General features: G+C 36.1%; 2 protein-coding genes across 7 annotated transcripts in view; one reads left to right on the top strand and one right to left on the bottom strand.

Moving 5' to 3' along the window:
* Positions 1-13,948, top strand: part of mast4 (microtubule associated serine/threonine kinase family member 4) — a 205,034-nt gene extending 191,086 nt beyond the window's left edge. For 3 of the 6 annotated variants that reach the window (XM_056458429.1, XM_056458433.1, XM_056458435.1), the window contains 7 exons: positions 147-364; positions 2,767-2,964; positions 3,255-3,481; positions 6,290-6,412; positions 6,498-6,634; positions 6,992-7,176; positions 7,343-13,948. In XM_056458429.1, the coding sequence (XP_056314404.1) occupies positions 147-364; positions 2,767-2,964; positions 3,255-3,481; positions 6,290-6,412; positions 6,498-6,634; positions 6,992-7,176; positions 7,343-11,211 (4,957 nt within the window). In that variant the 3' untranslated portion in view covers positions 11,212-13,948. Of the gene's footprint in view, positions 1-146; positions 365-2,763; positions 2,965-3,254; positions 3,482-6,289; positions 6,413-6,497; positions 6,635-6,991; positions 7,177-7,342 lie in introns of all 6 variants that reach the window. The other 3 variants (XM_056458430.1, XM_056458432.1, XM_056458434.1) reach the window with 1 other exon arrangement.
* A 1,928-nt stretch (positions 13,949-15,876) lies between these two features.
* Positions 15,877-18,311, bottom strand: cd180 (CD180 molecule). The gene is made up of 3 exons (XM_056458437.1): positions 18,219-18,311; positions 17,981-18,141; positions 15,877-17,884 (listed from the first exon to the last, which is right to left on the bottom strand). Exons 1-3 carry the CDS (start codon positions 18,309-18,311, stop codon positions 16,156-16,158), a joined length of 1,983 nt encoding a protein of 660 aa, XP_056314412.1. The 3' UTR covers positions 15,877-16,155.
* Between the last annotated feature and the right edge of the window lie 1,623 nt (positions 18,312-19,934).

The raw sequence follows: 19,934 nt of genomic DNA on the forward strand, positions 1-19,934 counted from the left end.
TCAACCTCATAAACCACTTTCAATAAAGCTGGTTAGAGCTGATAGACTGCCTGTGACCAGAAACTAAACCCACCTCAAGATTTTAAAACCTGCTTTTTTCCAGATGGATCATATAAATGAATTATTTTCTTGTTTCTCTTCTCCAGCCCCTCTCTGTCTCATTCATCTGACAATGAGAGCACTAGCTTGAGCAGATGTTCCGGTCTTCTCCCCAAGTTTGCTATCTCAGCAGAAGTGGAGGATGGTGACGGCTCCCTGGCTCTGGAAGACCCCAGTAAAGTGACCTTCAGTATTGGGGAGCTGCCTCAGGATGAGCCTGATCCCACCACACCCTGTAGCACCATCAGTAACTCTACCCTCTCAGGTAAAGGACTGATTTAATGAAGACGGAAATCTACATGCATTACACCTCCTCCATAAAAAGTTTTATAGTTACTACATATTTGAGGTCTCCTGAAAAAAATGTAATGTTAGAATAGATTAATAGATGTTTTAGATACACTAAAACAATTAAAAGAAAGAAGACAAAATAAATAAAATTTACCTTAAAAATTTAAGCCAGAACAAGCCCAAGCCTGTAGGGGCCACTCAGTGCAACTAATATGAGACATTATTGTCAATCCTTGATTATTCGCACATTATACATCTAATACACCCATTGTTAATTTTGTTTGCTGTGTCGTGTGTTTCTTACAATGTTTTTGTATAAGACTAATGAAGCATAAATGTTTCAGGAAGAAAAATGTTTGAATTCAGCCTGCACTAACCAACTTATCACTATTTAGTCACAGTATGCCACCAAACAGTCAAGAGCAGATGCTTATATCATGGATATGAATGCATATTCACTAACTGTTCAGATGATTTGTATTACCCAGCCATATAATAAATTATGTTAAACTGATTTCAATACCAAATGTATGAAACAAAAGCTTTTATAATTATACCAAGTTTATGAAACATAACCTTACTTTTATTACTAAATTATAACCTATTTCCAAGAAAGTTGTTTTACACAGAAGGCAAAAACTTTAATCTAAACCAGCTTAATATGATGTTGTATTATAATATATTAAGATTGCAAAGCAATTTGTAAATGTTTAATCCAACTTTAGCTTTCCTACTTTAACATTAGCTTGGAACATAGCCTAATTGTTTATATTGATTTCATCAATTTACCTTTATCTTGCTGTTTAATCTCTTCCTCTGTTTTCTTGTTTTTTCCCTCTCTCATTTTACCCGTACTAGTAAGATATGATTCTTTTTGTGATTGAGTGTTGCAGTACCATTTCTTCTTGAATCAACTTCCATTACAATAGTTAGTTATAGGCTACTTTAGCTATTTTACATTTTGTACAGTATAAACACCATTGTCCGCTGTCATAATGTATAAAAATATAAGAGAATAAAATCAGTTATTTCATGTACTCTTGGGGTGGCCCCCTGCTGGCCACAGGAGCTTAAGCAGCCCTTTTGTTTGCTTATTCCTTTGCCTGGCTCTGATTTTCTATGGAGTCAATCTATGGCCATATATACTTGCTAAATAAAAGAAAGTTTTGCAAGCAAAAAAACAGTATTGAGCAAAAAAGCAAATCAAATCTCCAAAAATCGCAACGCGAAAATTAATTTTTGAGAAATAAAAATGAAATTTGATTTGATTTGATTTTGATTTGAATTTGCAAACAAAAAAAGAACTGCAAATAAAAATCAAGCAGTGCAAATAAATTTGCATATATTCAACCGTGAGTTTGCAAGACAGAGTCAAGGGAACTTGGGCGTTTATGGCAGGTCTGGACCGGCCTCCATTTAAACAACGTCATCACCTGGAGACACAGTATCACCGAGGTGGTCTTACAACCCAGTAAGTTCTATTGACTCTGTCCCCTTGTCAAATCATGGCCACAAAGTGAAACATGCAGAAACGTGAAGTGCAAACTCACAGTTGAATAAAAAAACAATCAAAATGAACATTACAATTGACTGCACAGGTTTTTTTAAAGGCAATGCTTTAAAAAATGATTTGCAAATATATATATAATTTTTTTATTTCAAATATACATTTTTCAGTTTTTTTTTTTTTTTTTTTTTTTTTTGAAAATTTTATTTTTATTTGTCAAAACTTAATTTGCTTAGCAATTTTTGGAGATTTGCATTTTTTTAATACTTAATTTGTTTGTTTGCAAAATTTTCTTTTATTTTGTATGTATATGTGGCCCTAGATTCACTCTATAATATTCAACCCCTCATATACCTGAATAAAAAATATTTGTCGATGAACTAATCTATTTTTTTGCTTTGTTCAGAGAAATTTTCAGAGAAATATTTTAAAGTGTCATGATAACAAAATTGCAGCTACATTGGCCTATTTTGAGTAGCAGTGACTGTCGGGATTGTGCTGAATTGAGTTTTGCATGAGTAGCAAGTAGAAGTGTGTTGGCTTGAGCTGCAAGCTGTTTCAGACAGTCAAGTCAGTTTGATGAGCTGGTTTATTCCAGTCTATTGAAAAGAACCATGTTAAAATAATATTGATAATTGCAAAGTATTAGAAGTCTTACACCATGCAAAACATTTTTATAGAGGATAGATGTCATCATTTAAACCAGGATCAGTGCAGGCCTACTTTTTAGTACTATAATTTTAATAATTACTTTAATAACAAATGATGAAAAATAAATGGGAATGATCATAGTGTCTGGTATGTTTAGATTTGTTTTTTGCTAGCTTAATTATATTTAGAATCTTCCTTTCTTTTCTTTTTTTGAGTAGGCAGTTTCTCTGAGCACCTGGATCAAGTGCAATCACGAGGAGATGTGGTTGAGAGTTTGGATAGCTCCTGTAAAGCTTCTTCTGATACAGGCTCCTTCCTGACTGCTCCTAAACCTGAGGCCACAGACAAACCGTGTATAGTCAGCAAAGTGCCAAAATCAGTGTCTACTAGTGCCCTGTCACTGATGATCCCTGGAGGTGAGTGTAAATGAATATAGTGTGCTGGAAGAATGTCTTGAAATGATGTGTAGTTAAAAGTGTTATTCTCCTTGCAACTAAAATGTTAAGTATTATTTTTAGCCAAGTGTTATTATTGTATTTAGGCTGCAGAATAAAAAGTTATTTTAAATCTTTATGCTGCACTTTATGGCAAAATCCACTTTTTCATTGTTAATATAATGAATGAAAGGTGATTACTTGATGTACATCGTCAGTCTAGTGTTTTATTAATATATGATCTGTTGGCCTGTCGTTTTACTCTCTTCCAGATGTTTTTGGTGTGTCACCATTAGCAAGCCCCATTTCTCCATACTCCTTATCATCAGACCCATCCTCCAGAGACTCCTCCCCCAGTAGAGACTCCTCCTTAAGTGGTGTCAGTGCCCGTCAGCCAATCATTATTCACAGCTCAGGGAAGAAGTTTGGATTTACTCTGCGAGCCATCCGGGTCTACGCATGTGACAGTGACGTTTATACTGTTTATCACATGGTCTGGGTAAGTGTGACGTCACCATAGAAACCAGACGCAAAAAAAGAATATATTTTTCATATTCAGTTTACCTTATAGTTAAGGAGATCTGAGGAAATGCTTACTTTAGCATTATAGCATTAAGAACAAGCATCTCTCCCTGCAGTTCAAAGCCACACCTCCTGAAGTCATGAATACATGAAAAGGCAACCTTATAACACATGTTCATGCATTCACCAGTTGGATAACTTTATAAGTGTTCTGAAGATACTAGAATTTGTAACTTTGATATAATACCATAAAAAAAAAATTATATTCGATACCACAAGAAATATAGTGAACATGAAACTATACAATTTTAGGTTTTTAAAAACATGGCTAGAATATCAGAATGAGGCATATTTTCTCTAATCATATTTTATGATTTAAAAAAATGTTATCCTAATATTACCATTAGTTAATATTATTTAACGGATCAGAGCTAACATGGACATACTTGTATTTTTATTATTTAAAACAAAATGTTTAATATTTTAGTAAAGCTATTGCATATCACTCTGTGTGTGTCGACCTGCTCACTAAAATATCTTGAGAGTAAATTATTGAATTTAATACATTGCATTACACAAATATTTAACACAGCAGTTGATGTTTTTTTTTTGTTTTTTTTTTTATATTCTTTTTCTTATCCGCTAAAACTCCAATAACTCTGAAGGAGATTGCCTATGTTAACTTTATAGGGAGATTTCTTGAAGTGTTTTTTTGGATCAGATTTCAAATACGTAGTGGAAGGCATGCACGAGCAGTTGTTGCTAGAGACAAAATTTCATTTATTCATTAATTTTCCTTCAGCTTAGTCCCTTTATTCAGCAGGGGTCGCCACAGTGGAATGAACCGCTCACTTACCCAGCATATGTTTTACACAGCGGATGCCATTTCAGCTGCAACCCAGTACTGGGGAACACCTATACGCTCTCACATTCACACACATACACTACGGCCAATTTAGATTATTCAGTTCACCTGTACCGCATGTGTTTGGACTGTGGGGGAAACTGCAGCACCTGGAGGAAACCCACACGAACACAGAGACAACATACAAACTCTACACAGCCAACTGGCCCAGCTGGGGTTCGAACCAGCAACATTCTTGCTGTGAGGTGACTGCTAAACACTGCGCTGAGATAAGATTTATCTATGTTAAATATTAAATTACCCATTACATTGGACGCTATTAATATCAACACCTACTTCAACCCTAAACCTAACCACCACATTTATTACCTACGTAGTGGACCTGATTCAGTTTGTCATTGTAGTACAGACTGCAGGGACATATCACAGATATCAAAAACACTTTACTTGGTTGATTTATTAAATGCATATTGAAATTGGAGCAGTTTCCAACCTCTTGAAATTGTTTATACAACTCTGCATGTTGGTCTTTCACGGTTTCTGCTAAATTAGTTGCTTTAGTTAGCAATGTTTTAATATTGGTCTGCTCGTGTCCTCATTTGTGTATAAACCAATAACCTTCTTAACTAAAACTGGTTGCGGGGGAATCAGCACTTGTCACTGGATACCGAGGAGATGGGACTGTGTGATGTAGTACCCTTACATGCAGTGCCAACTTACTACTGGTGATCGAGAGAGCAGTGCTGGCATCGATAATGACCAAAAGCAAAATCGAATTGTTTTAAATATTTCAGTATCGAAATATCAATATTTTTGTCAACACTACATCATAATACTGCAAATCTAACTTTAAAAACCTTTTGAAAAAATGTATTATATCTAGAATGTTTTTAGTTGTGTAGCAAGCAAAACTTGTCAAAATGGCTCATATTTCATGCATGCAATCTTGTCAATATGGTGACAAGCACTTTGTCCAACCAAGACAAAGACAACCTTCTGTTAACAAGACAAAGACTGACACTTTAACTTTTCATTTTGACTATGCTTGCTGCTCCTCACAGCACTTGTTTAAACAGCCTTTCATCTCATTTTATACTTGAACATCTAAATAAATGTTTAGGTCAATTTAACTGACTATAATTTGATTGAATTACATTATCGATGCAGTAAAAACATACCTTATGAAATTGAAAATGGTCACATAAATCTTGAAAAACACTTCAGTGCATATAGCCCATTGGTAAAAGAACATGTTGCATGACTAACATAACTTTAAAACATTCATACCTGTCTAAGATAAATACTGCAAGCATGGTGTCATCCTTCAGACTGTGGTTTTGATCTGCATATCCCTCCAGCATACAAAAGCAACTCTGATACGGATTAAGGATTTACACCCGTTTTGATCTAGCTTTTTTTGGCTGAAGCCCTTTAAAAAAATCTTTCTTTTCATGGATACAAGACTACATTGTTCTTTCAGAAAGAAAATCAGGTTGATGCTGTTTGCATCTCCAGTAGGTTGCCACACTGCAAATGACATGTATAAATGTATATTGTATATCTGCACACCCGGTTCATGCAGATATTTTATATATATATAAATTCATCTGCATGAACCGGGTGTGCAGATATACAAATATACATTTGTTGACAGTTTGGGATACCTATTGTAATTTTAAGCCTAAAACTCTTAATGTGACATATTTTTTTTTGTCCTAGCCTTACCCAGAATATAAAAATACATATAAATAAATATTGATAATTTACCTTGATCATTACTATCGGAATGTGAAGAGACTTTCACCCAGCACAGCAAAAAATGTAAAAAAAAAGACAATTACCTACTGCACCTTTAAGAGACAAAAAAAATATTTTGAGCTGTTCATGATTTCATATAAATGCTGGTCTAATTTGCTACAGAATGTGGAGGATGGTGGTCCTGCTCACAAGGCTGGTCTTAAGGCTGGAGATCTGATAACTCATGTGAATGGAGAAACGGTTCATGGGTTGCTTCACACAGAAGTGGTGGAGCTGTTGCTGAAGGTGCAAATGCAAACCATTGTTACAAACACAACATTATTCCCTCTCTTTGATTTTCTGTCTGTAAGTAACACATGTTGCTTTTCAGAGTGGAAGTAAAGTTGCAATATCTACAACCCCTTTTGAAAACACTTCTATCAAAACTGGTCCAGCTAGAAGAAACAGCTACAGAAGTAAAATGGTGAGAAGAACCAAAAAACCCAAGAAAGAGAAAACTCAAGAAAGGTAAGGAAAAACTGATTATCATTATCACTGGCTGTTATAACTTTTAAAGTTGTGTATTAAAAACGGCATTTAATTTTGGATACCTAAAGTACATGTCAGTAGAAAAGGCACTCCACTCCCACTAGATGTAGCTGCTGTTGCTTTTGTTTTGTTTTGTTTTTGTAAAATACTGTACACAAACAAACTTTATTTAGGAGGGGAAGTTTTTGTACTTTCTAATGCCTACTGTGCAGTGTATAAAGTATAACGCTTACAGTTTCGATCTATATACTGTCAATGTGTTATGAGTAGTATGATACTGTTGTGTTATGTAGTAGTATGGTTGTTTTTCAGTCTAACATTATTTTTCTTCTCCAGGCGGCGTTCAGTATTCAAACGCTTTGCCATGCAGCCCTCTCCACTTTTACACACCAGTCGCAGTTTCTCCTCACTGAATCGTTCACTGTCTTCAGGAGAGAGCCTGCCTGGGTCCCCTACGCACAGCCTTTCACCACGCTCCCCCACAGCTGCCTTTCGCCCAGCACCGGATTTTACCCAGTCAGGTTGTATGTTTTACCTTGACTATGATCCTGATAAAAGAGCATATATGTTTCATGTCAAGGAGTGTAAAAAGATATTAAGTGTTCTGTGAAGTTCAAACCTGTTCAATTCAGTAATGTTCAGTGACTGTAATTTCAAAGGTTGACACTATACATTTTCTTGTTCTAGGTGGCACTTCATCACAGAGTAGCTCCCCCAGTTCCAGTGCACCTAACTCACCTGCAGGCTCTGGCCACATTCGGCCTAGTACTCTGCATGGCCTGGGACCCAAACTTCCGGGACGGCTCCGTCAAGGCCGACGTAAATCAGCAGGGAGCATTCCCCTTTCACCATTGGCTCGCACCCCTTCCCCAACACCTCAGCCTCAGCCAACATCTCCTCAGCGTTCCCCGTCTCCCTTGTTGACTCATACTGTGGGAAGCTCCAAAACTTCTCAGCCCTTCCCTGCCAAAATGCACTCACCCCCCACTATTGTACGCCATATGGTTCGACCCAAAAGTGCTGAGCCTCCTCGATCACCACTATTAAAGCGTGTCCAATCTGAGGAAAAGCTGTCCCCCTCTTATGCTGGTGATAAAAAACATTTATGCACCCGAAAGCACAGTTTGGAGGTCACCCAGGAGGAATCTCAAGGTGAGGCTTCATATAAAGGGGAGAATGCCCCACCTTGCATAGAGGAGAGCACTTCTTGTGATCTGCCCACCATTACCCGGGTGAGGCCTGCTGAGCAGGGTTGTCTAAAGCGGCCTGTGACACGCAAAGTTGGCCGACAGGAGTCAGTAGAGGAGCTAGACAAGGAGAAGCTGAAGGCCAAAGTGGTGGTAAAGAGGCAGGACTGGCCTGAGAGACGAGAGTCCATCCAAAAACAGGACACCGTGCAAGATGTGGAAGGTCCTACAGCTGAAGATAAGGAATGGGGTGTGCTAACACGTCCCATTGTGAGACCCCAAATTTTAGAATCTGGATCCTTGGATAAATCTACAAATGCAAGTTTAAAAGATGTCCTCTACAAAAAACTAAATCCAAGAGTCTGTGAGAGCATTGCAGAGTCAGTCACTACTGGTGATTGTGCATCCCTTTTAAGCGAGAATGGGAGGTCATCTTTATGTCAAGCAGAGCGACAGATGTCTTGGTCAATGAAGGAAGGTAATAAGCCAGAGAGGCTGGATTTCAAAGCTTCCAACATGGAGTTTGTCCGAAAGAGGCAGTCCTTTGAAGAGAGAGAGGACTCCTTGTGCCGAATATCCTCTGGGGTTCATGACAGTATTCATTTTAACACAACCAGGTCCAAAAGCCTTCAGCTGGATTCTGCGTTGGCGTTAGAACATGTAAAAGGGAGCATGTGCAACATCCATGTCACTTCTGAAACACTGGCCCCTAAACTTTTCAGTGGACGAGGAGAGAGTGCTGTAGAAAAACTCCAAATGATTTCTTCTGATGGTTCTATCAGGAAGACCTCTTCTGAGTACAAATTGGAGGGACGCCTTGTGTCCTCTTTAAAGCCTCTAGAGGGCACCTTGGACATTGGTCTACTTTCCGGGCCTCGGATATCCAAGACTGACACATGTCTTTCCAAAATGGCTGGTGAAAGTGCTGTTTTGGCAAATGACTTATGTCCAAAACAGCCAATTCAAGATAAAAATGCAGAGAAACCGAAAGGTGCACATGTAGTGGCATTTAACCACAAGGACAATGAGTATTTGAGCAGTAAAACCATTACAAAAGAGGAGTCAATTTCCAATAAAGACTGTACAGTAAGTCCTGCTTGCAATGAGCCCCCACATGAGAGAAATAAAATTAATGATGGAATGAAGTTACAGATTACTAAAATGGACTCTATAGACACAAATGTGAAATCAGAGAGTAAGTTGAAAACAGCTCAGGAGATGAGGGCTGCACGACACAGCACCCACTTTGTGTGTGGGAAAACACCCTCGATCAGGGAAGTCAGCAATGAAGACCAGGAGGATGACATGGAAAACATGGAGGAGACATCTTCTAAGCATAACGAAACTCTTTCTAAAGCCAATGAACATGACAAATCCCTGGTGTCTTCTATTGTTATTCCACAGTCCAACTCAACCTTCCAGAAAAACTCAGAAGCAAATTCTTTTAAAAATAAGAGCAGCCTTTGTGAGAAACCAAGCAGTCCATCCAGTTCACCATTATCTGCTGATAAGGATAACATAAATACAAATAAATCAACAAATACTTCTGCTCTAAGAAATCAGATTTATCCAGTGAAAGATGTTATAAGCAGTCCAGTTGCAACATCAAGCCCAACCTTGGCTGCAACCAAGATTAGGGCTAGTGACACCAAAGACTCTCTTGACCTTAATCCAGAGTGTCTTAAAGATTTGAAGGGAAGTAAAACATCTAGCACAATAAAAAGCACTGGTAGAAATCTAGAGTCTGCACTTAAAGACAAAATTAATTGCACATCAACCTTTGCTATAGGCTCGGGGCAGGCCAAACCTGAGGTAAATATCAAAGAAACAGCACCTATCACGCAGAGTCAATTTTTAGATTCCATTGTGTCTTCGATCTCAGAACCACCAGAGGCACTTGAGACACCTCTTTTTACTCTTCAAAGAAAATCAATTTCATCCACCAGTGCTGCCCCAATGAAGGACATGACTGCTGCTGAATCAAAATCCCAAACCTGTTCAAGCACCAACCTGCAACTTTCTGGGTTGGCTGAAGAAAAAACAAATGCCATCCAACCTGACCAGACATGTGCCAAACTTTCAAGCACTTTTGGTTTTACAAATGGACAGACAGCACGTATTTCAACTCAACTCTCTAAGCAAATCTCAGACAGAACAGATAATGCTTGTGTTTCAAGTTGTAGCAGAGATTTGAGTGGGCAAATGCAAGACTCTCAACAGGGCTTAAACAAAAAACAACATGCAGCTGAGATAAATAATGAGCAGGGAATTAGTCAATCCAATTTAACGTTGAAAGATCTTAAAACCGTGCCAGCATGCAGAGAGAAAATGGCTCCTAAAAAGGACTTTAAATGCAGTAAGACAGAATATATTGGCTCTGAACCTAACCAAAATACTTTGGTCAAAGCTGAAGTTTTAAAAAAGAGTGAAAGGCAGGAAGCCATTCTTAGAAACCAAGTAAATACGAATATCAAATCAAAGGACACAAGTGCAAGCCCACCAAAGACTAAAAGTAGCAGCACTTCAACAAAAGACACCGTGCATTTGCAATCCCCAGTTAAAACAGAAGAAAATATTACATTAAAGAATGTGCATGACAAAGACACCCAGAAGATCAATAAGCAAGTTATGGACATGCCCACAACACAGACAATTCCAGCACCGTCTGCAATAAAACAAACTCAGTTGTCTGGTAGTGCTATATTGAAACAAACCCCTTTGAGTTCTAAAAACAAGCCCAGAGTAGACTCTCCACTGGTTACACAATCTATGGGGAAGGCAGTTGAGGATAAGGGACAGCAGGAAAATAAGGCACAGCCCACTGTGAAAGACACTACGGTAAAACTAAAGGACCTAAGAGTGTCAGTCTTGCCTGCACCTAAATCACAACATCAGAAAGAAACTCGCACTGGTGCATCTGTGCCAGTGTTACCTGTACCAGCTGTTAAAATCCATGTGTCTAGTGGGTTGCCTCTTGGTAATGGCAGTGGGGGTGTAGTTGAAGTACTTGGACCTTCCTCGAAGGAACCTGTGAAGTCCAAAATTGACTATCCAAAATCAGAGTCCCTTAAGGTGTCCACCACAAGTGATTCTGTAGGGATGACTACAACTACTGTGTCTAGTCCTGACCCTAAACATGTTGCGAGTGAGTCAAAGGTAGCTGACAAACAGATTTCATCTAATCGAAAAGAGCAAGCAGAAAAGAAAAGAAAGGAATCTACTCAAGATGCATCTTCAGCACCCAAAAACAACCGAAAAGACACATCAAGAGGCATGCATTCGGCAAAGGACAGTACTACATTTGAAAAAGATTCAGTCCGTTCTAAACAAACCAAGGATCAGTCACGTGGTTCAGCTTGTAAAAAGTGATGTATTGTTTTGTCTTTGCTCAGCGTATTGCATTTTATAAGACTGTAAGGATGTAAGCATAATTTTTGTCTGTACGTAATGTCATTAAGCCTTCCTATCTGAGGACCGATAAAGCTGTTACTTTGGGTTTTCATGAGAAGCCAGAGAGATGAATTTCATTGTGTTGTGATCTGTAACGTTCTGTTAATACTATGTCAAAAAAAAGTCTAGGCTGAATGTGACTTGTTTTGCTGCTGTGGTCACGTTTTAGATCTTGCAAAGCGCCAAAATTAGTCGTTGTGTTGCAGTGTGATGTAACGAGTGGTGTGTGCAATAATTGTGGAGGCGGAGTGTAGATGCCTTTTTTTTAGGTTTAAATGAACTGTGCCAATCCTGGATGAGTGTAATTGTACCAAACAAAAAGCACCTTTAAGTTAGAGCTAAAGGTGCGCATTAACTTACTGTGTTAAAAAAAAAAGTTTCTCACTCATTCAAGCTAGCGTTACCATGTATAATACTGGTTTTTGATGTATTTAAAAACCACTAGGACAGAAAATGTAGCAATGGTGCTATCAATGTGGCATACACTCTGCAAGCAAGATAAATCACTACAATTGTATTTCTTTTCTTTTTTTTGTTGACCTTATAAGCAAAGTTTCATTTTGGGTAGTGGCGCACAGATAGAAAGCACTTTGTCATGTGCTTCTCACCTGGAACTATTTTATATTGGAATCATCTAATGGTTCTGGAATCGTAGTGGAAGGGGGGTCTTTTGGGGGGAAATATGACTTGCTGTTCTTAGCAGGTCATGGCAGAATTCACATTCCTTTCACACACATTTCTTATTAATTTTTATGCAATATATTGTAAATACAGCAGCATTAATTGTACAGAGGGGTTGGTTGAAATGAGTGTTGTATGTTTTATATGTATATATTTTGCTACGTCATATGTTTGTATACTGTGCTTAATGTTAGTCTTCTAGTGATGTCATCTGCTCAGTTTTGCGCCTAACTAGAAACTAGGAGAATAATCTGAAATGAGGTGTACTTGAAGTTTCACTGAGGTATATAGGGGTTAACCACATGCATTTGCTGAAAGCAGAATTGCTCTCTGAATGTTTATTGTAGTCGAAATCGTGCATTTACATAAAAACAGGGATAAGGCAGATGTAGCACATTATGTGAAAGGCTAATTTCGGATTACCCTCATGATTAAAGTTTGCTAATGTGTAGATTATATACAATCTGTTTTCAAAAATGCAAAAAAAAAAAAAAAAGACAAGCTTTTAAGGCTACCCTTCTGCATACAGGAACATGATGTACTTCCCCTGGTTTAGTTAAAAGGGCTTAAACAGGGATAATCAAATGTGCTTTAGCAGCACTTGTGGCTTGTCAGGGCTTGTGGTAAATGTCAAGAGCTTCAATGCATGTTCGTTCATCATGTCCAATCAGTTTCTAACATCTTCATCTGCAAAATACAACGCTTTCAAATGGGGATTGTGTAATACTGTACTGAAGTCATATGTGCTATTAATATTACGTCTCTAATCATGCAATAGGAAAAAGAATTACCTTCAAGACCTATCTCTTTCCTTAAAGGCCAAACATTTTATTAGTTTCGCTTAATTTAATCTTGCTTCGTGAAGGTTAGCATCAGAAAAGAAGAGAGGGTGAATTGTTGTGTCTTCTGATATTTGGTCTTCTATTTAAATATGCTATAGCTCTACTGGTATGTATACATCACATACCAACTTAAAGCAAAGCGACTGTACATCTAGGCCTATTTCAGTATCTTTATATCGTGAAACATCTAGGCTATATTACAGTATGATGTTAAAGTGTTATTGTTTTATGTAAACAGAGCATATATAGGAACTGGACACACTAATGTGCAGAAGTACCGAAATGCACTATATAAAGAGAATCTATTCAATCTGATTGTAGAGATTTTAAATCATATTAGCAGACTGAAGTTTCGGTTCCTCATAGACTTTACAAATGTAGTTTTGAAGAAATGCAAGCACCTTAAGATTAAAAACACTATACGTGTTGGGATTTGGGGGAAGAGACTCTAAAAATAACGGTAACTTTATTGATAAGATGTGAATGTTTTATAGGATATATGCATCGTCTGTTCTCAAATATCAATAGTATTGCCATGCGTTAACCCCAGACAATTGTTTTTAAGCTTTCTCCATTCCCTTTCTGAGAATTAATGTTTGAATCCTTTAAAAAGCACATTAAATGTTTGTTTACAACTACTTCATGGATGTATATTTTGTAAATTTGTGTTACTTGCCAAATCGATGTGCTACGTCACAGGCAGTTGTGCTGTGATCTCTCTCTTCTGTGTGTTTGTTTGTGTGTGTGTGTGTGTGTGTGTGAGAGAGAGAGAGAGAGAGAGAGAGAGAGAGAGAGAGAGAGAGAGAGAGAGAGAGAGAGCGAGCGCGAGTGTGTGAGTTTCTCTTAATGTACATTTGCCATTGTTGTGGTAACCTTATTGTTTGTCTTTCCAGTTCAGTATGTTCTTGCTTGTTTCTGGAAGTTTCCTTTCCTCTCTCTATATGTGAAAACAGTGTTTGTGTAGATAACTCTGCTTATCGTCTTTTAGGATCTGTGCAATAAGAGATGTGGTTCTGAGTTTTGTTCATAACCCACAGAAAAGCTCTATGGATGTCATAGATGTTGTATACTATACAGATATTTATACTTCTGAAATTGTATAATACTGAAAATAAAAAGGCATGTCAAAATTACATTTCGCTGTATTTATTTTACTACTTTTTGATTGGAAATTATTTTATTTTTAAGTCTCAAGCTAAATAATCACAGACAGAGTTAAAAGAACAAATGACGTATTATTTGCAATAATAAAAAAAACATGCTAGCATACTTGCCAATACACATTTGCAGTGGCAAATAAACAAAGTGTGCTTTACACTGTTTTTAATAAGAAAGCATTATTATAGTTCTGACCCTGGACCACAGAACCAATCGTAATTGTCCATTGTTGGTAACGGAGATATACATAATCTAAAAGCTGAATAAATGAGTTTCCATTGCTGTATGGTTTGTTAGGATTGGACAATGTTTCTATGAGATACAAGTATTTGAAAATCTTTAACCTTCAAAAAGGAAAACTTGAGTATTTCATTAAAATGTTTGATACATTTGTAGTAAGAAATTTACTAAATATCTTAATATAAAATCTTCACTTAATATTGTAGTGATATTTGTCATAAAAGAAAAATTGGTAACACTATAATAAATACACACTGTGAATCATTTATTAAGCATAAGCAAATAGTTAATTCTGCATTTGTTTAGCATTAGATTAATAGGCTCTACAAATGCTGTATTCTTGATTCATAAGCACATGTATAATGTGCTTAATGATTATGTTTTCATACTTTGTTAATGATACATTTTTCTGTTAATAAATAAAGTATTGCATTATTTACAAACTAGTTAAAGAAGAGTTGTTGTTTTTGAAGATCATTCAGAACAAGTAAATTATTAATAAACTAATCAAATTAACATTATATATCTTATTATTCAGGCATATATTAATAGCAACTTTGTATGTTAACACATGCTTTATTGACTCAACTTCATCCAGTTTTATGACCTAGTGAGGACTTATTATGCTTTTTAAATCCATTGTAAATTACAATTAAAGGCTCAGTTAAATTCTAAACAGAAAAAAAAAACAAATAAACAACTTTATTCATTTCAAGATATACAAATGAAACTGTATCAAACGAGAAATAAAACTTTGCAATCTTAACTAAAATAAATTACTGTATACATTAAGTAATAACTGTACTCAATTTTCTGTTATATTTATATAACCTGTTATTCAGCAATGTTTACATTTTACAGTAATTATATATATTTTAAATTAGTTTGCAAAGATTATAGTTCATTTGATACTGATATTGTCATTTATAAGGGATTTAGAAAGCATTATAGTCCTCACTAGATTAGGTCACAAAACTGGATGAAGTTGAGTTAATAAATCATGTATTAACATACAGCGTAACAATTAATATATGCATGAATAATAAAATATACAGTTTGTCACAATATTGCACCCCTTTGATTTATTTATTTATTTATTTTTTCTTTTTAAATATTTCCCAAATGATGATTAACAGAGCAATGTAAATGTTCACAGTATGTCTGATAACATTTTTTCTTCTGTAGAAAGTCTTATTTTTTATTTCGGCTAGAATAAAATAAATCAGTTATTAGAAATAAGTTATTAAAACTATTACATTTAGATATGAAAATCTTCTCTCTGTTAAACTGAAATTGGGGGAAAAAAATAAACAGGAGGGCTAATAATTCATGGGGGCTAATATTTCTGACTTTAACTGTATAAATGTTCATTTGAATCGTTTATTAATCATTTACTTACACAATCTTAAAGATCTTAAAAAACACACCAACCTTAAATAACTGGTTTGTAAATAATGCAATACTTAATTTATTAATGAAAAATTATTATTAACAAAGTATGAAAACACAATCATTCAGCACATTATACATGTGCTTAATAATCAAGAATACAGCATTTGTAGCTGTATTTTTGCTTACTAGTGTCTATTAATGTAGAGTTAATTCTTAACAGATAATAAATTAACTATTTGTTAATGCTTAATAAATGATTCATGGTGTGAATGTGTTATCGAAAAAGGTATAATTTTGACGCTTATGTTTGTTTAGATATTGCAAAACAAAATGTACCTATGCAACATAAAACAACATAATTTTGGTTGTCCAGGCTCACGGTTTTTGTAGCACTTCTTTTCTCAATTTAGTTTTTTTGTTATTTTTGTTACAGCATATTACACTACTAAATCAAAATCAACATTGGCTCAATATATTAATGTTATACAAAATAATTATATAGAATGATATACATTTGCATTTGGAGGGAGACCAAATAAATCTTATGAATTTACAGGTTTGTGTATGTTGAATATTTCCTTACTCTCCTAACAAGGCAGAAGATTGCAGATGCAAGTAAAACTGCAGCTAGAACTACACAAAATGCAAGTACACCTACAGGAAGTTCACATTGCAGTTTAGCATCAATAATCCTTGTCCCATTACAAAATGTCTCCATTAAATGCTTTACTTTGACTTTATTTTTTTTAACCCAGCGGATGAACTCAAAGTTGCTACAGTTGCACACCAGGGGATTATAGCTCACATCAACAGAACCCTCTTCTCCCAAATCCACAACGCTTGAAACATCCACTGTTGTAATGTCATTTCTGGCGAAGTTAAGTTTGAGAAAATGAAGCGAGAAAAATGCAGAGGTGCTCAGTTTGACAAGCTTGTTTTCACTCAGGTCTATTTGATTGAGATTTACGAGACCTTTAAACAAATTCTCATCAAATGAAGTTATTTCGCAAGCAGACAAAATTAGGGTTTCCAAAAGAGGCACACATTTAAAGAGTTCCGTTTGAGCAAGAACCCCTCCTCGAATTGCGTTCCCTTTCAAATTGAGGTGTTGCAAGGCCTTCAAGCCAATGAAAAGGTGCACATTTGTCAGATCTGTATTTGACCAAGAGAGATTTAGAGTTCTGAGACTCTCCAGATTAGTGAAAGGTGAGCTATCGTTCAGTAGAGTGTAGAGTGAATGGCTGAAGTCTAAGTGCTCTAATTTTGGAGTCACGTTGAAAGGCTTTGAACTCCAGAACATTTGTGACCCATAGCTGAGATTGAGAAGCTTCAATTCACCAAGCCCAAACAGTTGGTTATTACAACAAGGTTCTCTGGGGTTTACTAAACTAACACTGAGGTCCAGCTCCTCTAACAGGCCAAGACTGTCCAGGCATCTACTGCTGAAATTAAGTTTCTTCAAATTTCCACTTATGGATAAGTGTTTAAGCATGGGGAAGTTTCTAGTGTTGCTCTGGCACACATCTTTAAATTGGTTCTCATCTAGAACAAGATGTGACAATGTGGACAAGCCAGTTGTGTTCAAGGGCAATGCATTCAGATGAGCTCTAGTTAGGTCTAGCTTTTTAAGTCCTTCAAGGCAATGAAAAGTATTATTATTTAGGTCTAAGAAATGCTGAAGCTGGAAATCCAGATCACTTACGAAGATATTGCAAAAAGATTGCAGCGCAGCTGATGGTATGTGCACATTTGAATCGGTTTCATACAGTCCCAGGTTTAGTCTGTTGGTTTTAATTCCTTCAAGACCTTTCAGGAGGGAGGAGATGTTCATCTTTTTCAAGCAGCCACTGAAATCAAGACTACTCAAATTCAGTGAATGAAAAGCACCGGGTTCTATATAGACAAAATCATTTCCTTTGAAGCTGATGCTCACCCCAGCCAGGTTGCTGAATGGTTGTAGGTCAGTCAAACTTATCCGGTCAATATAGTTTAAGTCAAGCTGCAAACTTCTCAAGTTTTGCCAGCGAAAATTGCTTAGTCCATCTAATGAGCGAATGTTACTTCCCCTAAGGTCCAAAACCTCCAAATAAGCAAGATTATCGGATGGAATGTCTGACAGTTGTTTAATCTTTGATTGAACTAGGCTTAGATATTTCAATGCTAGTGGTCCAGAGAAAGCTGTACTTGCGATGAACACAAGGGGGTTTCCAATTAGGAGAAGGACCTCCAAGTGAGGCTGATATGTAAACACATCTTCATATATGAAGGTGATGCTGCATCTGAGAGGTAGTGTGGGGAAAAATATATTATTAATATTATTATTATTATTGATGCACAGTTGTACACAGCTTAAAGAGTTATTTAGCTTTGCTCACCTTGTCAGATCTAAAGAATGTAAGCTTTTTAGCCTCTGAAAGGTGGAGTTGTACAGAGCAGGCAGATAATTGAAGCTGAATTGCAAAATTTGAACAGAATTCGGTATCTCATCTGGAATTGATTGTAGATCCATATCATTACAATCGTAACCTTTTGTTATCTGAAACAAATAATGAAACAAAATAAAACATCAACAGTCTGTTAATTTAACATTCAACATTAATACCATAATTGTACCTGTTGACAATGTCTTCTAGCCCATGGTGTTGCTTCATGACAGACTAAAAAGTGAAAAAGTATAATGAAAAATGACATGGAAAAACTCTCCATTTTCTACAGGATAGAAAAGAACTGTCTTCTCTTCAGTCAAATATATAGATAGTAAAAAAGAGGAACTTCATGTAAAACAAGAAGTATAGTCAGGTATAACTTCCCAACAGTGGTTTAACGGAAAAACGGCATCAACATTTTCAGCTGTGGGGAAAATTCCACTTCTTTCAATATTGTAAAAATTCCCAAAAATATAATGAAAAAAGTTTTTTTAATCTAACCCTATGAGTAGTGCGAGAAAGGAATGTTCATTTGAATTTGAAAATATGCTTGGACCTTTTAACAATGGAACACATCTCATTTTAATCTTGTGTGACTACTCAATATGGATCAATTTCACACGTTCATTAAAACAAAAATACCCAAAATACAAAGTTATTTGTTTCAGTAATTTTCCATTAGTGCTCAAGGCAGAGATAATGTTGTGGAGGCCATTTGTGTAGTGGCCTTTAGCTGAATTTTTGTGTGGGTAAAATATTTGTAATTTCTAAATCTTAGAAAATGTAAATGACTTTTTGTTAATAAAAATGGTTCATGGTAATGAGATAAATTATAATGTGAAAAGACCTGATTTGAATAACAAAACTTTTGGCTTTCTCCCCTTTCACTGAAATATCACACCAGTTCACAACTCTCTATTTATTTATGCAATATTTACTCTCATTTATGAAACATGATTACATTTTGAGTTTGGTAAGACAATTGGGTGGTATGGATAATTTTATCTATATATTTTAGAAGAGGATGTGTCTTCTTTATATTTACTCCAAAAGTATGGTGGCCGAGAGATCTACGATTTAAGAAAACACATGCAATTACAAAAAACGCCAGCAAATTAAGAAAGGATCTTCATCTGTTTTACAGCGTTCGTACTGCAAATCCTCACGACGCAAACACATTAAAAACGTGCTGCATTTTCCCACAATGCAAACAAATTAATAAAACGCATTACATTGTCTCACAACACTTGCAAAAAGAACGGAACACAACGAAAATGGCTCAAGAGGACCAGTGGCGGATTTAGGCATTGGCAATATGGGTGATCGCCCAGGGCGGCATCTTGCTGGGAGCGTCATGGGGAGACGGTGCAAAAAAAAGTGCCCCAGTAAAAACTTTGAGATAAGATTTACTTAATGCAGTGTATTAATTTAGAGTGGTTATCCCAGAACAAAGACGATACGGGCTATTCACATTTGGCCTTTTTGCACACGCAAGTTTGTTATTCTTTGTGTGCAACCGAAACAACGCTGGTGAAAACAAATTGATGAATGTCTGAGAAAGCCATTCACACGGTTGTTTACATGCACGCCCATATCCGTTGACATGCAGAAGTCAAAACTGAAGTTTATATCATATGATGATGATGTTACTTTGACTAAGTGAAGCAGAAAGGAGGAATAATGAGTCAGGGAGGAAACTAAGACTTCATAACATTAGCCTAATTCTTGGCCATGAGTCGGGTCTAAGACAACAGATAATTTTATAAAACATATATTTTTTTGTATTCTATTGAACTGTCATAATTAATATTCATGCAAAAGTCTTAAAATAGTACTCCAGTTGTGTCTTTACATTGCTTTTCGGTTACATTTAGGATTGATTTCTGCTCTTTATTTAATAATA

Source organism: Danio aesculapii, chromosome 5 (assembly GCF_903798145.1).
Source record: "Danio aesculapii chromosome 5, fDanAes4.1, whole genome shotgun sequence".
Taxonomy (NCBI): Eukaryota; Metazoa; Chordata; class Actinopteri; order Cypriniformes; family Danionidae; genus Danio; species Danio aesculapii.